Source organism: Aythya marila (genome assembly GCF_965140915.1).
Source record: "Aythya marila genome assembly, chromosome: 8".
NCBI lineage: Eukaryota > Metazoa > Chordata > Aves > Anseriformes > Anatidae > Aythya > Aythya marila.
The window spans coordinates 22,041,331-22,064,033 of record NC_139049.1 but is presented as its reverse complement, the minus strand read 5'-3'; the positions used below and the strand labels follow the sequence as shown (position 1 = coordinate 22,064,033).

At 42.4% G+C, this 22,703-nt stretch overlaps 1 protein-coding gene across 6 annotated transcripts in view; it reads right to left on the bottom strand.

Moving 5' to 3' along the window:
• ST3GAL3 (ST3 beta-galactoside alpha-2,3-sialyltransferase 3) overlaps nt 1–22,703 on the bottom strand; it is a 171,409-nt gene that overhangs the window by 63,667 nt on the left and 85,039 nt on the right. For all 6 annotated transcript variants that reach the window (XM_082766140.1, XM_082766139.1, XM_082766142.1 and 3 more), the window contains one exon: nt 6,310–6,404. In XM_082766140.1, the coding sequence (XP_082622266.1) occupies nt 6,310–6,404 (95 nt within the window). The remainder of the gene's footprint in view (nt 1–6,309; nt 6,405–22,703) is intronic.

The window sequence follows — 22,703 nt, the reverse complement described above, 5'->3', positions numbered from 1 at the left end:
GTTCGGAAAGTTGGAGCATTAATTTAAAAAACAATTATGCCAGAAAATGGGCAGCATTTTGCAATAGCCATGCATTAACCATTTTGATCCAAACTCAAGTCTGGTGCTCAGGAAGCAATAAAGGCTGTAGAAACAGGCTAATTCATGGCAAATGAAAGTGAACCTTGAAGGATTCGTAACATGCTGTCCAAAGACGAGGGAAAATAAATACAGTTGCTAAAAGAGGGCTGTTCTTCCTCTTGTTGCTGCATTTTTGATGCCCCTTCACAGTGACCAGGCAATGTCTTCAAGGACAAAAACCTCATCAACAACTACTACAGTGATTTCTAATTCTCCTGAGCCTTGCAGAACCATTACCATATGGCACTTAGGACAGCTAGAGGACACCTGCTCTTCCCTCTAAGAGGTAAGAGAGAGGGATAACATCCATGTCTCAATTGCGTTTCAACACTTCTGGGAAGAACCTTAATTTGGAGTCACTCAATTAACTGGGAACTTGGGGTTTGAGATCTCCCTCAGGCACATTTTGCTTCTCAACGGGTTAGGAGAAGAACTATTCTTTAAGTACATTCAACAGCAACACATTAATTTTAATTGAAATAAGGGACTCCACTGGAGGCTTATACTTTCATCAAGAGAGCTCAAGAGTGAGGGATGATTTAACTTCAAAACTGATGACACAACTTCCCTTTGGAGGCAATAATGAAATGTTGATCCTCTACCTCTTCTGAAACTTGAACCTATCCCCCTGCCTCAAACCTCTCATTTAATTTCTTGAGGTTATAAAATCAGCTAGATTCCCTGGGGGAAACAGCAACATTTTTATAGATATATTCCCATGTGATAATGGCAACTATTACCAATTTTGGTCAAGTGTAAAATTCTAGTAGAAAATAGTTCAGCAATCTGCCTCAATCAAACTTGCAGAGAAACAATCTTATATTAATACCTCTGCTGAACAGAATTAACATCTATACATGTTTATGCTTCTTGTTTAGTTAAGAACAAGTGAAGAACAAAAAAAATGCTCACAGTAGGAAAATCATCCATACAACAGCGTGCAGCTAACTAAATCAAGACGAAATTGGAAAATAAAAGTAGAAAACAGACACCCCATTATCAAGTAGAACGAGTCAAAAGGTAGGGAAGGTGTTTGCATGTAGTACTCCAGCCTCTACAAAGAGCTGGAAGGGTAGGTTGGGAAAGACCTACTTTTCTGATGGTGCTTTTTTTGGGTCAGTTGTAAATTTTAATTGTGATGACCAAGTGAATATGTTTTCTCACAGATAAAATATTGTTCACGCCAAGAAAGTTGATGTGGAAGAAAAAAGAAATATGCAAGAAAAGAACATGCATGAAAAGAAAAGAGATTTTTTTTCCTGATAACATTTTGCTATACCAACTTCTGCACGCCTGAAAACTCAACATTTTCACTGAAGATGCATGACCTCTCCCCCATGAGACTAATGAAAACACTGCTAAGCAGCACTGAACCATGGTTCTTCCCAGCAGCATTCACACAAAGAAAAACATCCAAATAAAACCAAGTATGAGAACAATTAACCATTGCACAATATATTAGTATTGGTGCTCTGGGCAATGTCTCTCTTGTATCAGATGAAAATACAAAGTCTCCTGGCCAGTACTACAGCTTATTATATTCAATAAAACTGTAGCATTTCAAGTATGTTCTTAATATTCTCATGTTCTTAAAATATTCTCATACTACAGTGGGGGTGAAATGGCTTTGTAAATTGGTGGTGAGAGCAAATTCTGAGATGGTGGCATGACAGTGAGAAATAAGTATTGCCTTCAAAGACAAACTGATCCTGGGCCAACAAAACAGCCTCTCTGCTTACAGTGATCTAGCAGGAGCAAAGGTAGAAGTGAGGACACATAACTACTGCTATGCAGTGACACAATGACTAAACACATGAAGGACATATTACATGTATCATAGTTGTTTAGGTTTTTAAGCATATGCTATGCCATATGTTTTTGCTTAAGTTCAAAATAAAAACTCCAGCAACTCCCGTCCTTATTACACAGAGATGATGCCAGATACTAGCTACTATTTCTTAGGAAAGCCTTCTAGATTCTTTAAGCCACTTGTACTGAGAAATGCTATTAATAGTCAGGTATTTCTCCAGTCTTGTTTGCTGGCCTTCTTCAAATAACTCTTTCCTTTTGCTTTAGCTAGAGAGGTAAATTTGGGGAGGAGGCCCTCTGGGATTAATAATCTCACTAACACTATAAACTATTTTTCCATTGCTTATTCATTGACAAATTTAACCCTGAAAGCAGTGCACTTGCCAGAGGATCCGCAACAATATGGACAGCATGTGCATGTGCATACCTCCCTAAGCCACACTGATAGAAGTACTGCTAGAAAAGAGTGCAAATACATGAGCAGAAATTTCAATTTAAAGTAAAACCCAACCAATCTCCTTGTTCTTCACAGAAAAAGCTACAAGAGCAGGCCTGGTGAGTGCTGGGAAAAAAGCATTCCTAAGAGCAAATTAGACCCCTGCAAATGATGAAACGCGGGAGGCACTCCAACATCCAAGGCAGTGCTGAAACAATAGCCTGGGACACAGGAGGGTGCTCAGCGGTTTGAGATGTCCCCCACAGGACATCTTGACATCTGTAGCTTTTACAGTTCCAGCTTCTTGTTAACAATTTGATCTTCTTGACAACTCTCAAAGCTGACTAATTTCATCGTGTTCCTGAAGGATAACCCTCACTTTGGCTGCATACACGCTAATAAACAAACAGGCAGCAGGGCAAGGGCCCACTCTGTCCCACAAGTGCCCTATTAAATTGCTAGCACAGTCCCTGCAGCTCTCCACCAGGACATTTGCATTATTCTAATTCATTCACAGGTTCAGAGGCTAATATAAGTGAATGACCTTTCTTGATAGGAAGCCTAAATATAACCACCCTCTTTTTCTTTGTAGGGGAGTGAGGGGGGCCATGGGGAGTTAACCTGTTTGAACAATGAGCTCAACTGCCTTCAGTTCCAGAGGACAACTATTTTATTTATTAATAGAGATGCAATCATTATTTCCAAGCACTCAGAGAGGCACATCCCATTTCTAGGTTCTGTCAAGTCACGTAGTAAGAGACAACAAAGCTCATCATAGCACTAACAATTTTATTTCTTATAGTAAACACAGTCAAATGTGACAGTGTCTCCTGTTCAACAATGTGGTCATTCTTCATCATTTAGAAAGTCTTGACTTGCATTCTGAAAAACAGTCTCATGGCTGCAGAAGTCACTGGGTGAAACCTAGAGCCACTGTTACACAAACAGCCAGATACTTGTAGAGGCCCTTTGTGGTGTTAAAACCTATGAGCAAATACACTCGTGCTTCTTCAAAAAATATGACATACTTATTAATTTCCTTATTTGCACACTGAGAGAGCAATAGACGTGTGATGAATGCAATGACACCTTCAGTCTGCTATATCAGCTCCAAGACTCCTGACAGTTCTCAGCTCTGCTTTTGTTCCACGTAGTTTGGGATGGGGATCAGGTAATTAGGATCAATTCTCAGTCCAAGTCTTTGGTGAACAGTGGCATCAGAGTCAACACGCACAAGAACTCCCTGCCTGTTTAAGACAGTTCAAGAAACAAGTACAACTGCATCTCTTAAAACCCTCTTCACCTGATTTGTTGTATAGGGCACTCATGGACTACTGTTCAAAAAGAGTTCGCACAAGACTTCCTACTTCTCACCTCATTTCAGAAACTCCTGTTAATAAAGAAGCAGGGAAGCCACCTGCTTATAGCCATGCTTCTTTCATTTAGCTGACTGAGGTGGTTAACTAACGATAGCAGCAGTTTCCAATCTGACATGAAATGCAATAGTTCATTTCAGAAGTAAAACTTAGCTATGAGTTTGAAAGCCTTTTCGCTAGAAGTCTGAAGAAGAGGAGGAAACTTTAATAAAAGAAAGCCAAAATGGTGCTGTTATCTTCCAAGCTGCTCAGAATCTCTTATTTCCTAACTTTGGTACTTTCAAGCTACCACTGAGAAGTTCCTATGAGTTTCTTGGAATATGCAGCATTACTGAAAGTGAGCTCATCCTGTAACTGTATTTCACACAAAAAATTTTTGCTCTTGGACTAGGTCACAGTAACTTGAAAACATTGGGGAATATTCACCGAAGTTCTCAGCAAAATCTTCCCATTACCACGGCAGTTACAATCGGTGTCTGTAAACACCAGCCACCTTTCACAGCGTGATTCACGTCGGAAATCTCAGCTGTTAGCGTCACTGGGCTTCCTATATGCACAGAGCAAAACTCCTGCCCCATCTGTTTCAACACAGGCACGTCTCTCCACACTTTCTCAGTCACCCTGACTACGCTTTTTCCCATGCACATCCCACTCCGATAGACTTCATCTCGCACCAGCACGTGACTTATCTCCCCGCTGCCTGCCTAGGTCGGTTGTTTGGATATCGTTAAGATTGCCCTGACTGAAAGCCCTAATGAGGTGCTGATCCCATCATCCAATCACTCAGCTGAGCCCGAACGTGTCCCGCGGGACCGGCCAGAAAAGACTGATGCAAGAATTCCAAGTGATGTGGAACATGAAAGGGCGCCATTCGCATCGCTAGGACTCGCAGGCTGTCAGCACAGCCATTAGAAATCCTGCCTTACAGAGATTTATAATTCAACCCTCCCACACACAGAACTTGCTCCAGACTGAAACTTGGCACAAAATCCAGTCCCGGGAGGGCATTAAAAAAATAACCCATTCAACTGTTTCCGTCCCATGGCTTCGGCTCTCAGCCATTTAAATAATGGCAATTTCTCATTTCTCTTTTTAACTGAGGAAATCCAATATAAAACACCAGATTTACATAACATTGCGGTGGTGATACAAGCTGGCAACAAACCCAGGAAAAAGGCTGCCAGAGCCATTCCGTCATCCCCTTTTGGTGAATTTCTCCATTTGGATTCAGTTTAACGGAATGATTTTTATTAAGTCTGGCTGACATCATGTGTAATCTGCAAATCCCACCTCCACGTTGGTCAGGCAGCATGCCCTAGCTTTGCACACCTTGTGCACCCATTAGTAGGGGACTAGTCCTCCTGTGGTCAATGCAGGCTTCCACTTGTGCTGCCAGTGTTATTTCTTACGGCCTTTACAGGAACCTTTGCTTGTTGATTTAGAGGACAGCAATTAGCTGACTATTGAGTTGCAAAAGACTGACTGGACAAGAAATGGACGTATGCAAAACAAAGAAGGGAATTAATGTGAGCCAGAAGAAATTTGTCAGTCCAGTCCTTGCTTTGATCAGAGATTGTTCTGACAGACAACTACCACATCTGCTTCCAGGGCCAGGGACAGAGACAGTCAGATTCAAGCCCTGTGTGGCTGCAGTCCTTCCTGCCCCAGGTATTTGGATCCCTGGGGTGAGGCCAGCCAACTGCAATCTTGAGTTTGTCAGGGGACAAAAAAAATCATGGGAACTGATGCAATGCCACCAACACTTCTTAATAAACACATCAGAATTCAGGATGGCTGCAGAAAATCACTGCTAAGAGCACATCTCTTCTGCTCCACCACCACTTGCCCAGAGAGGCCTTTGGTGGCACATACAGGACAGGGGGGAGTTTGTGTCACCCACAAAATACACCACCTGCTGGGTGGGCTACCGACTCCCATCTCATCCCCAGCAGCACCACTCCTGCTGTCCCACAGCATACCTGAAATGCAACTCCTTCCACCGTGCTCCAGCTGGAGGATGGGATATATTGCAAATTGTCGCCAAGGCATCTGAATACATTTCTCCTATTTGCTATACAAGTGCACAAGTAGCACAATTTTAAAATAGTTATGACCAAACACTATGAGAAGATTTATATCAGTGGTCAACCCAAGGATCCAAAACTTCAGAAAGATGAGCCTTACCTGTTCTTTAGCAAATTACTGGTTAAAAAGTACTTTAAATCAATTTGGACTCTCTCTGATGCTGTCAGCCAAGATGCTACAAACTATGGCAGTCAATGTCAAAACACTTCTTCCAGAATGTGGTGGTAGGTCAAAACTGCCATTGCTGCACTGACTCTCCCTGTGTACTAACCCATCCTCCATAATCCCAGCCTCTGAGGTCCACGTTCCAGCTGTGAAAATCCCAATATCTGAAACCTGCATGTACAATATTTTTGTATAACACAGGAAAAAAAAGCAGAGCCCTAGGGACCAAGTGAACTTTCAAACTGGACAAACAAGATGGCAGGGTAAGCATCTGCAGAGCCCGTCTTCTTTTTCAACAGCTGTATAATTCCCTCATACCTTGTCCTTTAATTCCAAAGGGGGGTACGAAGTCCCTGATACGAGCCCATCTCCTGAAGGAATCATCCAAGAACATTGGTGCCGGCTTCGAAAACCTGAGGAAATCAAAAAGAGAGAGAAATTAATTCCTTAGCTAGGAAGGATAAATTTCGGTAGGGAGCTTGAGAGAATCAATACCTAAGTGCTGACTTTACATTCTCACTGGCAACACTGCAACAGAAGATTTTACTTTTAACCAAAGGTGCCTGCAGTAAAATAAATACATCATAATCTGTGCCATGAGGACACCCCAAACGCTTAAATCCTGAGCCTCATGATAATTTCTATTCAACGATTTAGGACATGCTGAACTTCCCCACTATTGTCTGGCTGTTAATTTAGTTACAATGAGTTATAAATTGCAACCAGAGTTTACGTGATTTTGCTCCAAGCTTTGTAGCCACAAGCCAATGTGTGGAATCTCCATGCCAGTGTGTGAAAGCCGTGAGGAAGGGGGGCAGAGCTGCCTTTACATTGTTCATTGCATATGGGAGTGCTACTAGCGCTGTACTGTGCAGGTGTGAATGCACTGGGCAGAGGTGTGCAGAAAACAAAGCAGGAGGTATCTGCTCTCAATGCTGCTTCTACCTCTTTCATGTGCACATATACAGCAGCTATCATAACAAAGGCAAGAAGGGAAGCAGTTCAGGAGATCATGAAGTCGCACTCAGTTTACAGAGAATGGAAATTCAGTACAGATGTAGGTGTTTTCTTCTGCATTCATTAACATATAAATGATTCAAGAGATGTCCTTGCCAAACCAAACAGTTGTGATCTATCCAAAATCACTTACAAAAGAGGGAACTAGTCCTTCTTAACCATGTCAGTATGGGAATACATTATCCTAATTATACCCTCAACAGAAAACCCAGCAGCTACCGAAACTTGTCCCTTCTAGAAACAATTAGTAAAGTGGCCAGAGAGAAGGAAACAATTAGCACTTGACAAAAAAACACTACAGAAATACAAACCTCCATATTAGACCACTTCTGAATGTACCGATCACTGCTAGCAAATGTGTTAATACCATCAGAAATCTGTGCATTCAATCATACCAGAACAGTAGCAGGGATGTTCTGGATCAATATCAAGTATGCTGTGCTACAGAGATGAAGAAAGGAATGTACTCCACGTTCAGAGTCACAGAGTACATCTCCACTACAGCCACAAGACGTACACTTACCTGAAAGAGGCACAGCCTGGCTGATCTGGCAGTGGGCTCGATGTACCCATTGACGGGTATGGTTTCACCCTTCCCCCTCAGGTTGTATATCAGGTAACTTATTGGACCTGAGCTACCTGATTTAAGATAAACTCATCTACACTACGCCACTGCTATGTACACACAATTTCAGATAGCAGCACAGTGAAGAAATGATGGAATAAACTCTGAATTATAAACTGCAATATTGTCTGTCCAATCACAGACACCCAGTAAACCTGAGGTTGCAGAAGTCTCAAGGAATGGGGAAGAGAGAGACCAAGAGTATTTAACAGATCAAGAATAGAAGATGCAAACTTGCCCATGCATACCGCTTCACATCCACCCATGCAATCTTTAATAAGATAATCAATCTATAACCATAAAAGAAGGACGCACAGATTATGTGGCTCTTCTAGAAAGAAAAGAGTGTTTTTCCAGAGCCCAAAGAAGGGCTGCGGATATGAAAGGATCTATATAATTCCATCTAGGAAAAAGTAGGGAAGAAGGGAAGATGTGTCAGATACATTACAGCTTCTGAAGATCTTAAGTAAAAAACAACCAAACAAAAAAAAACAACCCACAGGACTATTAAACCAACTACAACAAGCAAAGCGGATACAATAAAACCCTGAAAATATCCTAAGAACTTCCATAACTTGACAAATTAGCTTTATGTTTGTACTGGTGACTTTTCAAGCATCTTGGTGCACTGAAATGTAAGTATTGTGTTACACTGCTGGGTCTCTCCCAGGACTCATCTCTACCTCCTTCCAATATCAACAGGAGGAACCTTTGCAAGTTTTTTACACAATTCAAGAGCTACCACTTGAAATGATGGCAGCAGGCAGGTCCCATGGAATGGCTCCCCATTTTTACCTTCTGTTTTCCCCAAGCAGCAGCCACAGCAAAGGACGATGGCACTGCCTGAGGGTCACCAACAGCTTTGGGCTGGTTTGTGAGGTCACCAAGCTGCTCTGGTTACAGCTGGGATATGCAATCTTCAGGAAAAACCCCGGTGCTTCGGAAAGTGCACGTAGGAGCAGGTTTTATTCTCCTCTCAAGAATCAAGAGAATTCCCTATAATAATTCTTCAGAGTAGCACAGTGTAATAAAAGATATACAAAAAAACAAACAAACAAATTAGCCACTTCAGTTCACCTATTCAAAAGTACTTCACAAGAAAAAAGGTGCGTGCTGTAACATCAGACTTGACTCAGAAATTAGCATTATTTTCAGATGGAATTAACTGGCCTATTTGCAAGTCATACACCAGGGAAAGGCAATTTACGGTAGTATGAGGTGCAGTAGTGTTTCTCATGAACACAGATCCCCCTTTATAAGGTGCCTGGTAAATCCAGGAGGAAGAACAGATCCCCCTGGGACTACCCAGGGAAATCCTCAAAAGTCAGTGAAGCACCATCAGGCCTGATCTGATGCCTCTCTGGTGTCCCTTCTGTACATGACTATCAGTAGACTGAATTGGTGCCTAAAGAGAAGGGTGAAGTAACCAATGGCCTTGTTATTGCATTATCTACAAGAAAATTTTCTAGAAAAAAATGCAACAGCCTCAGGACACCAACTGTTACTCAGTAATATTTAATGCTCTTGTCCAAAGATCCAGGGAAACAGACTTAATTCACACATTTGCTTCCTTTAAGAAGGGAAAGGAACAGTTCTCAGGAAAATATTATATCCATATGGGGCAAAAAAGAGCAAATTAAATGATATTTAGTTCCCATAAATCTTAAAGGTAATTCCGTTCTGGAAATATTAAGAGATGATGACTGCTATAAAGCTCGTGATCTATGAAAAGCACGTTGCCACCTCAATAAATCAGAGCAGGCCAGAACCGATGTCCAGCAGTGACAGGGAAATGCTGTCTGCCAAACCTCTCCAGGAGCATGGCTGCTCTGTCTCGTCTCTGGAGCGCGTCTGGCATATTCTAGGACCCCTCAGGAAATATCAGGATATGCCTCGAACAGTCCCTGGGAATGCTCTCCGCAAAGCACCTAAAATACATTCCAAGGAATGCGTGGGAGTTTGTCAAACAGAAAAAGTAAACGTCTCTGAACGATGTTAAGTTTTCTATCTGCTGAGCAGCTATGAGGGGACGCTGCATTTCACCCGAGTCAACTGCACTGCTATCTAAAAGGCAGGTTAGCTTCACCAGCCACAGCTTCAGAACTGATGTAGGCTTGTGCTCCACAGGCAAGCAGCACATAAGAGGTTCTATTTTTTAAACTCCAATTTTAAGCCCTTGCTCTCTCTACCACCCCAAATCCCAGAAAAGATATAGTGCAATCTCTCAGCATGGCACCTATGAAAAGATGAGGAATTTGGGTGCTTGTGGCACACAGCTCTGAGCTGCATTATTTGTGAGGCAAGTGCCAAGCACCCTAAATCTCTAATCTGAATGACATACACCAGTAAAACAGCAAAGGACATCTGGATAGATATGGTAATTACAGGGTACAACTCAAATCCCTCCCAGCTCTGAACTTTGCATTCCTTGTGGAAAGACATTGGAAGAATCTCAGTTTGTCACAGTACAGTGCAAACGGAAGCGTACTGCCAGGAAACTATTCTTAAACAGGAACCTATATACACAAGAAAGCGTGATATACGTTTGCACCTAGGGGATTCCAGCTTATGTGGAAAAAAAAAAATGTTTCCAATTGTTTTCTCCCTGATAAGTAAGAAGAGCTGTGTCCCCAAAGCACTTCTGGCTTGAGGGATGAACTAGGCTGTCTGATCTATCCCGCAAATTCTACACAGGTGATAATCCAGTGCCCACCATGTTCCTCTTCGATGTGTGCAGAAGCATTCAGCATCAGCAGGGCTCACTTCCCAAGGTATCAGGTAGATCCCAGGTTAGCACCTTCTCTACCAATATTGCTATTGAACAATTTCAGACATTTCATCTCAGCTGTAATCTGTTCCCTACCCTTAGAGCTATTTTATCTGTTTCCTACACTTAGAGCTGTTTTCAGAGCAATTAAATACATACATGTGTAGAAGGGAATAAGCTAGAGAGAAAGTAAAATAAACACAACCATTGATAGTCTTTGGCTATAACATGGAGGAAGGAAGACACGGCTAAGACCCTGAAAAATCAGAAAGGATGGTGCCATGTTTCTAGAAATCATGACAGTAGGAAAAGGCAGGTGGGCAGCCACTAAGCTCCATTGTGGGTTATTTTTTAACTGTTTCCTTCCATACAATAGGAGGTGCTCAGATGTTTCTTAATTTTTTTTCCCCTCTCCTCCTTTAAACATCCTTGCCTCTTGTTTCTTCTGTTAGGGAGAATCAGCATAGGAAAACTGCAAGATGAAGGAAAAAACCAACTGCACTACAACCTCATATTATATATAACCTGCACATTACATTTGCAGAAGGACACAGACAGCCTTCGACATGAGGTGTGTGTTTTGGTTTGGTTTTAAAGACACAAAAAAAAATAACTTATTTGTTCCAGCAGGATTTCTACACTCTTTTGTTTGCTTATGCTTAAGAGCATCTGTGGTTAGACAGAAGGTACAAAACCTACTAACTTTATTAATAAAATGGCTGAAATACAAACCAAAGCACTCTAGCACTGAATAATTAGCTCTGAGAGATTTAGAAAAGTACAAAGATAAAATATAAACTAACCTTTTCCTTTTTCCCTACTGAGACCTAGGTGTATATTCTCTCCCTTTTCTCCCTTCTCTAGGGAGCAGCTTGGTTTGATAGTCTAGGGAATGAGGAGGCTTGTGATGTCCTGATTTCACATTTCTTATTGACATTAATCCTCTGTCAGAAATCCAAGCAGCTCAAAGATTCCTCAAGCAGCTGAAAAATTTAAGAAACTGCACTAATAAGGATTAACCCCATCCTACAACCAACGCGCTTCTTTTCCTAAACCAGCGAATAAACGAGCCAAAAAGGGATGAGTGCAAGAAGAAAGTCTTCAACAGTAGAGATCAGGCTAAAAATTAAGTTGATCTTGAACTGTAGAAACAATCTAAAATAAATTAGAAAATAAGGAAAAGACAACTGAGTCCTGAAGAATGGCCACAGTGTCACCTACCACTGTCACTTGAGATCCCCTAGTACTCAAGTGATCCCCACCCATCTTCTCCCATGCCACTAATGACTAAGATCCTGAGTGCTCCTACTGTTGTCTCTTTCAGACTGAGAAGTCCTAAGCTGCAATCCTCCCTTGGGATGCCACTGAATTACCCCGTGGTGTAACACTGCGTGGCTTTGCTCTGCCCTAGCAACTCTGCCAAGTGGGTTTGTCCATCACTGGGCTGGTGTAATCACTCACCCGTTTGCAGCTCTGCAAGAAAGATCGTGAAGCATAAGCCTTGGTCTTTCCTCATGACAAGAAGGGACAGTAAATGCCACAGTGGCTGGGGCAGGTTAAATCCACTGCACAAAACTCTCCTCCCAGCAGCAGGCCATGGAGCAGTGCTGTTATCCCAGCCTCCTCCTAGGGACAGCTGCTCTGTACCTTTTCAGGCACTCTGGAGCATCAGTCGTCTTGCCCTCATTGCTCCCCATCACCTAGTAGGTTATTTAAACCCATCAGTGCAGGCATTTTCCCATTGCCAGTTCGCAGCTCTATTTAGAGCAAGACCAGCTGCTCCAGCATATCTTAAAGGGCTCCATCCTCCGTACTGTGGTTCGTACACAGAACGTTGCCATACTACTGCAGAAAGATAAACATCCTATCATGGCTGAAAAATGTAACTATCACAGCTGTAAAACCCGTTAAATATTCCACTATATTCAGGATCAGAAAGCATCAGCTCAAGGACCATGCCCAGTTCTGGGCCTCATTCAAAAAAACACGAACAAACTGGAAACAGGCTGCAGGAGAGCTCTGAAAAAGATCTAAGGTCTAGAAAACATGATCCCTGAGGAAAACTAGAAAGAAATGAATTTGTTTAGTCTAGAGAAGAGAAAATTGAAAGAGGACATCATAAGCCCTTAAATATTACAAGGCTGCTGCAAAAGAGAAAGGTAGTATCTCCAGATCCCTGGTAAATAGAAGTAGGAGCCCCAGGCTTAAAATGTGGCAAAGGAAACAAATTAAACATTAGAAAAGGGCTTCTTATGCTTGGGATTATCACATGTTGAAATCTATTGCTTGGACATGAGTTAGAGAACCCACCCAGTTACATTAGATTCTTATTTTATTGTTTTATTTGCATGTGTTAAGAACAGGTCAGTCCTAACTGTGCCTACTCATAAGAGCAAAAATTAAATAATCTTTGGAAGCTCTGAATACGTCTACTACTTTTAAAACAGTTTTCTTACTGGGCTGATGTTGCTAGGAGGTGTCAAAGCACCCAAGCCATAGCCTGCTGTAGTGGGGAATCAAGAACTACCCTTCAGACTCCCTAGGACTCTGAAGTATTTACCTTCATATACAGCAATCGAATTTCAGTACAAACAGCTTTAGATAAGCAGCACATGGATTTTGCAAGCCTGCTGCCTGCCAAGACTGCTTTCTGTTTGTACCCTGTACCTTTGTGATAAACAGGAAGACACGTAAAGTTTAACCTTTCTGCAGTCATTAATATCTTGTGCTTACGCACCACCAAGGCACAAAATCAAAGGCTGATTTAATATCAGCTCAGTCTCCCCTGCTAACGGTCTGTGTCCTGACCAGCTTACCTAGAAGGTCTCTATAGAATGGCAATAATGATTAAGGGGACTGGAAAATTTTGAGATAAACTGTATATATTAAAAAAACAAAAGAAAGCAGTTTGCCCGCTCTAACCAAATCCTTGGGCTTTGCTACTGATTCTCCAAACACTTCAGACAAAAACCACATGTACGCACAAAAATAACAAGAGGCTTCACTTAGAGTTTGGCTTCCTTTTAGGGGGAGAAAAAAAAAGTCTCTAAAATTCAGACAAGGCAGAAAATTTGTCCTGACCTGCCTCGTGGTGCAGCATGTAAGGCAATGTAGAAAACTTGTCATTGTTCACAGAACCCTCTAATACCAAGACACAATCAGGTAAGGGGTGAAAAGCTGACTGCTAGACAGGGCAGAATAATGTTAGTTTAAGAACCAGTCTTCTAGCATCAGAGTTTGTTTTTCATGCACTATTGTCAAAGATGCAAGATTGAATTACAGATAGTTCTGCCTACCAAAAGCCAGGTGGGGTGCTCAAGGCCTCTTAGGGAGCACTGAGCCAAATACAAGAGATTACATGGTATTTGGAAACATGATGAAGGTGAGCAAAAGCAGACTAATTTCTGCTTGAGCTTTCAAAGCCTTCTGTGAAAAGAAAAAAAAAAAAAAAAAGAGATGAAGCAGAAAGGATCCATTTCTTCCTCCTAACAGGAAGACTCATCTCACAGAGAAGATGCCAGTTCTATCAGTTGGCCAAAGCTTAGCACAATTGTATGATTTGGTGTCCGTGTAGGCAGAGGACTGGACTTGGTAATTCACTTGGTTCCTGAAGGCCTGATAATCCTTCACCTCTAGCATATTGCTTTTATCCAGGTCAAAAATCTCCTTGGTGCAAAAATTCCCTGCATAAGTCATACTGGAGTGAGGACGTTGGTAGAAGTTGGACAATGTTTCAGGCATCATTCCTGAAACAGAAGGGTTGTTCTGAGTGAGAACAGACTTAAGTTTGTAAGGCTTACGTTCCTTCAGAATCAACAATGCCACTGAAGAACTTAGACATAAAGCTCCTATGAAGATGATTTGGAAAATATTAATTTGCTACAACGTACACACCATGGCATTAACAGAAGTGTTATCAGCTTTTCTGACTTCATTACATATACTACAATAGTCTGAAAAGTTTTACAGGACCTAATTCCTCGATAAAAATAAAAAAAAAAAAGAGACCTCGATAATTGAAAGAGGCTCAGAAACCTGAGGAAAAATAGGAAATAATAATTATTTCCAAACTGCATGCATTCGCTGTCCCGACTCATCATTACTGAAAATTTGTAGGTTGCAGTTCCTGGCACTGTAACTCCAATGGTGACTTTAAGGTGGTACAGAGAAAGCCTCCCCTTGAAAATGAACACAAAGGCCAAGCTTTCTTTCAGACATAAACTAAAAACTAAAGCAAAACAGTAAAAGTGGGAAGAAAAGTCCACAGAAGCTATTGCACTGTTAGTTGCTCACAGCACACAAGACAGTCAGGTAATTAAATGCAAAGAAAGAAAGACAAGAATAAAGTAAATTGTTCAGCTTCATTGTACACGACAGAAATTGATGCTCAAAGACCATCACGTGGATAGCCCATTGTGATGTTGCTTAGATTATTTTTTTTGGCACATTTTAAAGATTTTTTTTTAGTCATCACAATCTGGGTTTGACATACAAAACTGACACAGCAATGACAATAGCAAATCAAGTCTACGGTTTCATTGAGAAAGCAGGAAGATATGAACTAGAAAGAAGAAAGATCTTAAGAGAGCCCTGCAGTGAAACCAAGAAGGGACTAAACTCATGGGAGACACTGGGCAAGCAGTTCTCTCATGACTTTGAAACTGGACAAGGCTTCGAGGTTAGAATCCACACCATAATTTGTACCGTTCAGAAGACGGAAGAACAGTGAGAGGCTGGAAATGATCTCCATTGCACAAATTCCTAACGCCTAAACAATTTACCTTGGCAAGCTCCTTCTTGTATGAAGTTGTTCAAGAAACAGTGATTTCCAAGCTTGCTTAGTAGTTAAAGAAATGTAATTCATCAGAGAGTAAGCTTTTTTTCTTCTGTCAAGTGAAGCAGGGATAACACAGCTTTAGGTGCCAACTTCAGGGTACACAGAAACCGACACCCAGCTGATGTGCATTTGTACCATGTACGCAAGAGATCGCTAATATCAGAGTCATACCACTAAGTGACACACAGCTACAGATACATTACAAAGCCATTAATGAGATCCATATCAATCCCTGCATGAAAAATTCCAGATGTGTAGCTGTTCCTCTGCTGCACAGCAGACTTCACGTCCTACCGCAGGATGAACTGGTGGCAGAGTTGTTCCTATTTCAAGGTCAGGCAGAGGCTTTTGCCTCCTCCAAGGATTTTTGCATCTCACAGGCTCTGACTGGGAACCTAGACAAAAATGACCAAACCGTGCACCCCAAGGGAAGCAGTGTGTTCAGGGGGGACATGAGGAGCCCCCAGGTGCCAGTGGCAGCAGGTCCCTCTAGCTGGAGAGGATGATTGATGCAGGAGATGCAGACCCCGTGCCCAGCTTCGTGTAATTCTCTGTCTCCTCGCCTTATTAATTCCAGCTCTGAGCCTGAGAGTTATCAGTAAAGCAACATGCATTAAAATCTTCCAGATAATATCAGCACTGCTTAATATAAGCCTCTCTCCTTTGGTCCCATGGTTTTACAAATAAACAAGAATTTTTAACAAAACAAGGCTAAGGCACTGAGCTTGTAAAAAATCTTTCTCAGTATTGCTTCCAGAGATAAGGCACGGGGACTGCACTCTGCAGAAAGTTTCCATGCAAGAGGCCACCTGACAAAAATGGAAGGATTTATTGACTAAAGGAGCAAGTGCAGCGGAGAAAACCGCGAACAGTAGACAGCACAGACAGCTATATCCTCACTTCATCATCCCACAAGGAGCCTGGCCTGAGCCAAACATTTGGCAGGGAAGAAGAGGCTGGAGGTGCCACTTGATTACTCTGGCAAAAAAAGGAAGTCTGAACCACACTCACCTCTCCTGTCCTACTTGGTACACAGGTAAAAAAAAAAAAAAAAAAAAAAAAAAAGGATCCTTCCAGGCAGCATCCTCTCGAGGAGGACCCCGTGCTGTGTTACTGCCCCAACCTAAAATTCAAGGCGCACTGGAACAGACTGCAAGGACCACAGCAGTAACTCCTTCAGGGGGCTCTGCTAAGAGGCTCCATACCTTTAAAGATACCTTAAAGATACCTTTAAACACAAGGTAAGATCCTAAAAGCCTGCTCTCCCAAAAGCTGTAAATCTTTCAGAAGACCAGATACCCTCCCTGGCTCACTAATCAAACCAAAAAACCTCCCCCCATTTTTCTTACTGCACCACCTGAAGAACAGCACAACAGAGCTCCTCATTCCAGGAATGGAGTTTTTCGATGAGATACTCCATTTCAACAAGTTCCCACAAGACAAGCCAGTAGCAAAAAAGGATGCTGCTGGTTTATGCATTTGAGATTTATGAAAGTCACCGAAATAAATACTAAATATTATTAGCTACTAAAGGAAATGGTTATGGTGAAGATGAGGGGATAAAAAAACCATACAAAATGTTTTCTCTTTCAATACCCTTGATAAAGAAAGCACTTTTCCTACAGCTGTGGGAAAGAAAACAAGACATAATGGTGAAAGTTAAAATTACACGTGTTTTGACTGTTATCAAACGGAGCTATAGCACATGGACAAAATGCAGTCTGAGTGATCCCAAGTTCTAAACCGAAGAAATACTGCAGGCATATTCAGAGCAGTCATTTGTATTCACCCCCAAACATTACAAAAAGCAATGAACATTACCAAACCACTACTTTTTTTCCCCAGTAGTAACATTTAATTGCATGAACTACGGTCAGCCTTTGTAGAGAGCCACAGTGTTCACCCCTATGGTTAATACTCTCCCCGTGACTGCCCCCCAGGCTACCCAACTTCACCAAGTCTCAGTTGGCAGCGGGGCCGGCTGACACAGAAATCCTGCCCCACCCAAGGGATTTCTATAGCCCCCGTGAGTGGGGGCAAGGGAGGGTGGAACAAAGCACAGAGGGTGACCTCGTAACCCAGCATCTCCATGGATCCATGGTGGAGCCACAAAAGAAGTAACGCGCTCTCCGCCTCAGCCTGGAATTCAGCCTATTCACTGTATGTTCTTGGCATCATCCATTCCTGTTTTATTTTCTCATTCTTCTCTTTGCCCACCTATGTTTGTCTAACCACTTCGATGGCCTGCACAGCCATTACAGTATTCAAGGACTCCACAAACAATTACTTTCAATTTATATCTGTCAGAGAAGGTTTTCATGGTTTTATTCCACTTCTTGAAAGTATTAAAACTAATTCCATAAAGATATTAAACTTTGCACTCCAGGCATTTTGGGATTGGACATGTTCAATGTCACCAGATTTCTTGCCCTTACAATGACAAATTGCAGTCATCTTGTTCTTGTGCAATCTTACTTTTAACAAAACAATCACCTTTGTAAGAAAAAAATGGAAAAAGTAATGAAAATTCACAGCCTAAAAAGTGAAAGTTTTGGAATGCACTGGCAAACGAAAATGGAGACTGTAATATAAATAGTGAGTAATCTCAATCACCAGCTATTTCTAATGTCTTATCATCTTAAGTACTTTTACCCTCCCATAAATCAACCAACACTTAGTCACCCATTTGAACTTACTTAAGTACAATAGAAGAAATAACAAGAAAGCTATGGTACAAGCTACCAAAAAACAATCCTTAAAAATAATAATTTATCATTCAAAGCTATAATAAAATCCCAGAGCACATTTTGATGGCCTTTCCAAATCCTTCCCAAAAGCTTATTTCTCTAAAATCAATCTCCCCGTTATTAGTGGAAGATAGTTTTTAAAAAAAGTTAAAGCAGACAAGCCCATCTAATTCAGGCCACTCTTAAATTTCCCTGTCTAAACAGAGAAGTTGAAGGACTACTTTAGCTGAGTAGCCCTTGATCTTGATGACAGGAGAAGAAGCAGATTTTCATTAGCCAGCAAAATAGCAACACTGTGGGCCGAAGAGAAAACTTCCCACAAGTATTTATGGGTGCTCTTCGGGCAAACGTTCAAACAGACTCAAAGCAGACAGCCACGGCACAAGCAAACATTACAATATCATCCCACATTATTCACCTCCGTAGCACTCGTGCTCGGCCCACCCGAATCACGCCGTTCCTTTCTACAGGACATCTCGCTTTTACCCAGCTACAGACTAAGTGTACTTGGCAGCGAAGTTCACGAGCACCCTAATTACAAAACCTGCGGATTCTCACGTCAATGCTATGTAAACATCACCGTCTCAACCTAAGCATCCAAATGACCAAAGAAGTTTTTCAGAGGCAATCAGCACTTTGTTGAATCCAACAGAAAGTGCAGTTACATGTCCTCTGAGCAAATCGTGTCACCGTGCTTATCTTCTACTGATTACTTTTGAATATTCCCAGTGCACGTTATTCCCCAGCTACAGCCTGGTCCATGCTTTGCAGCAAGGGTTTTCCTTTTAGTATCCTGACCAGTTGTGAAGCAAATCACATGGACACCCCCCTGGTGATACAGAGCTTCAGAGGCACCAAAGCAGGTCCGCTCCTGCCAGCTTTTATCAGCCAACTTTCTGAAAAATGGAGCCCCCAGTGACAAGGGATTAGAATCACCTGTACTGAGAACAGGAATTAGGAGGGAAAATACAAAAGCAACTCTAGTTGAAATAAGAGCAGGGAGATATGCAGTGCTATCAACAAAAAGCTTCCAAACACACCCGTTGCTAGCACAGCCTTGGCTAATCCATAAGAGCTAGTGTGAGCTTTCATTCAATGACTACTTATTTCTCCTTTTGATATCAAGAGTGTGCTTCATGCTGCAAAACACAAGCCTAAACAAACTTTGCCTGTTTGGCTTACTGTCACAAGCACACACACCAAGCCATCACGGGCATTTCCTGGGCTGCGAGATGGCTGCGAGCTCTAGGCACTGAGCTGTGCAAGCATTAACCACAAAAACTGACCCCACAACAGAGGCTGGGGATCAGAGATGTGTGCTTTGCTGGTAGTTATAATTACTGCATCTCTGAAGGAGCGAGAGAAAAAAAAAAAAAAAAAAAAAAAAAAGCATTGCTTGACTTGTATTTTGGGATTACTTTTGAAGAATTCATTAACTTGTTTGCGCAGCAGTAATGAAAATCCTACCTAAGGATGCAAGCAAGCCTGCAGAGGGTCAGATCAGAGTTCAAAATCTCTTTTCTAAAAATGGCCACAAATGAATGTCCAAGGTAAAGTAAGAAAAGGGCAAAGAGATAAAATATTTCCTCCCTAACTTTCACACAGCTTTCAAACCTTTTCAGCTCAGCGGATTTCCTGAGCTTGATGTGGTTTGTCTAATCAGCAGTCCCCCCCTTCCCTCCCAGCCACGGAGCTCTCCTCCAAATATTTGCCCAGACTCCCCCGGAATCCCTGTAGACGCTTTGCAGCCGCCACATTCCTTGGCGAGGAGTTGCCCAGGTATATTACCTGATGCACAAAGAAGCGAACCATGGATTTGTTTTTTGGATGCATGTTAAGAAACAGGTTATGCAGAAAGACTGCAGCAGTGTTTTCACCCCCTTCTTTTCGTGTAGTAAAAGTCAAGGGAAAGTTGAGCTCAGCTGAGCCAGAAGACCCAGTGCAGAAGATCAGCTCTCCCTCTGCTCGCTTCCTTCCCCTCAGACGGTAGCAGGGACACACGGCCTGGCAGAGCACTTAGCAGATTTTAAGACCTGTCCCTCTCCCATCACGTTGTAAGAGCCTGGCCTCTCCCTGCACTCACCCAGGCCAGCTTTCCACCTCTAGCCCTAGATGCCTTGAAACCGACAGGAGCATCAGAAATTAAGCATTTATAGGGAACTGAAGGGCCATGCAAGTACGATGGGTCCCAGCTGCTTTCTGGGAAACCACGCACAGGCCCAGAAAACATGCTCAGGCAGTGGTCTGGGCTTCCAGTCTGCAGAAAATGAATCCCAGAGACTGCATCCAACAAGAAGGGGCAGTTATTATGGCAGCTATCAGCTGCTTCAGGGAGATCTCTTGCTCTCTTGAGCCAGCCAATGTTCTCAGCAGCTACACAAAAGGAGTGAAACGCTTTCAAGATGACATATTTCATCGGGAGATGAGGTCCATCCCGCCACAAGTGACAAACAGCCACATTACTCCTCTTTACCCACTAGCTAGCGTGGGAATAGAGCTAGCCACAAGAAAACGGCCTCTGTAGCAATGTCCTGCAGCTGTCAAAGAGCTGGCATGGGAACAAGTCAGGCACAGAAAGAAGAGCAGTGCTACTGCAACCCTGGCCACAGTAATTCCAGCCTCGGCACAACAGCACAAGAGTAGATGACTACACAGACACGTTCCCATTGCATTTTCTGTACAGATTTGCCTTGCACACTCATGCACGTGTTGTCTCCACCGAGCTGCAGGAAGCGCAGTAACATGCACACTTTGATGCAGCAATACTGACTTCAGACCCAGTCTTGTGTGGGAAGTGTTGACAAATTCCCTCTGGTAGACACTGAAATCATTCAACCAATTAACCGAGATTAGATTAGCTAGCAGGTTTTGAAAAATGGTACGAATAAGATGTGTGCAGCCACACATGTTTTTACTCAGTCACGAAACAGAAGGACATGTATTACATCAAGCACCAAGGCTATACCAGATCAGATCAGCAATCCCACCTAAAACACAAACCAGCTACATACCTCCTACAAAAGTAAAACAACTCTGTACTAAACAGTGGAACAAACTGACCAGGGACGCAGTTCCTTCCCCACCCCAATCAGCTTGAAAATCAATGCCTTTAAGCAGAATACATATATTTTTAATCTGTTACTGTAGTTGTATTGTTACTTGCATTAATATAAGATTATGCATACCTTATTCAAATCCTGTCTCAGTAAAGCCTATAAGCTAGGAACAGCTTGAAACAGTCTACTGAGAGCTGTGAAGGGTTAATACTGCTGGAATTTATTTTTTTTCTGCCATTCACTAAGTTATATATACCTATCGTATTTCTTCGGCAAACTACACACATCACATTTTTTGCTTGTACAGAATCCATCCTTCCTAGAGACAGGATTAGATTTTATTTTGGAGTAGACTGGAAGAAGGTCTGAAGAAGGTCTGAAGGAGTCATGCAGACATGCAGGTCTTCTCTGTGGCTCCCTCCTCCAAGCAAGGATTAAAAGAGGAAGAGCAGAGGACCAAAGGCTGAGCTGCGTGGCTCTCCTAGAGGAAGCTTGCTGGAGTTGGGTGTAAAAAAGCTTCTGAAGGGCCTGGTGAAGATGTGCTGCCATGAGAGAACAAGAGAGGAGACAAAAGGCTAAGCAACATCTTGAGAAGAACCAGCATGACACCGCTAAAGGCTGTTGGCTGGAAAATCCTAAAAGACGATCAGTTTTAAGCAACCAGTTGCCACACTGCTTCTTCCACCCTTCTGTAAAGTTACACGTCAGCTCACCTCCAGACACTGCCTGACATGCTGCCTACATGCTGCAGCTCCTGCCAATCTGATGACATTCACCAAAGCATTACTGCACCAGCACCGTTCCTGCCATACCACACCTCAGCAGCACGGACTTCCTGCCAAAATTTGCTCTCCCAGATGAGGAGAAGGCAAGATACACTTATGAAACAGGGAACAAGGGTCACAGCTGGGAAGAACGGCATGTTCTGGAAAAGCCCAGTGGAGAAGACATGCTTATGGTGCTAAGGGGTGGGGAACCGGGCTGTTAGTCTCACTGCTGGGCAACAAATACCAAAGAGAGCAAGTCACAAGTAACAGTGCAGAATTTATCTCTGTGGCCGTGGTGGGTGGTTTGAGCAGTTTCACTACAAAACCAAAGGGAGAATCCACTTGTAACACAAGAGAGGTCAGGCTGGTCCCACGTTTCCTGCAGCTGCCAGAACAGGAGCACACCGTGGGGCTAGCTGGGGGCAGACCTGGGGGCAGACAAAAGAAGGAAAGGAGTAAACGATGAGTAAAAAGACATTTGTCAGTGTAGGAAAAGCAAATATAAAGGAATATAAGGAAAATGTCACAAGTGATGTAACAGGAAGTCGCAGAAAAGAAAGGGGCAATACATTGTGAAATTTCTGCCCATACTATATACATAGGTTCATACGTTAATCGGTTCACGCTGCATGATCTTCAGTTACAGGAGCTGTGCTGCTTCGTGTCAGACATTGGTCATCTAAATGTTTAGAAGGCAATGTTTAATTTTCCTTTGAAAGAGTTTTCCTGGTAAGCAAGTTTATTGTGTTGCGGTTTCTCAATTTCCCTTTGCAAGTTTAGGTAATACATTTACTCCTTCTGTTGCTGCAGCTGAAAGTCTGATTTTAATGAGAGATTGCACATTTTGGTTAGCAGCTCAATCATTACATTCTTAAGCCTCTTTAAAATTCCTAGAT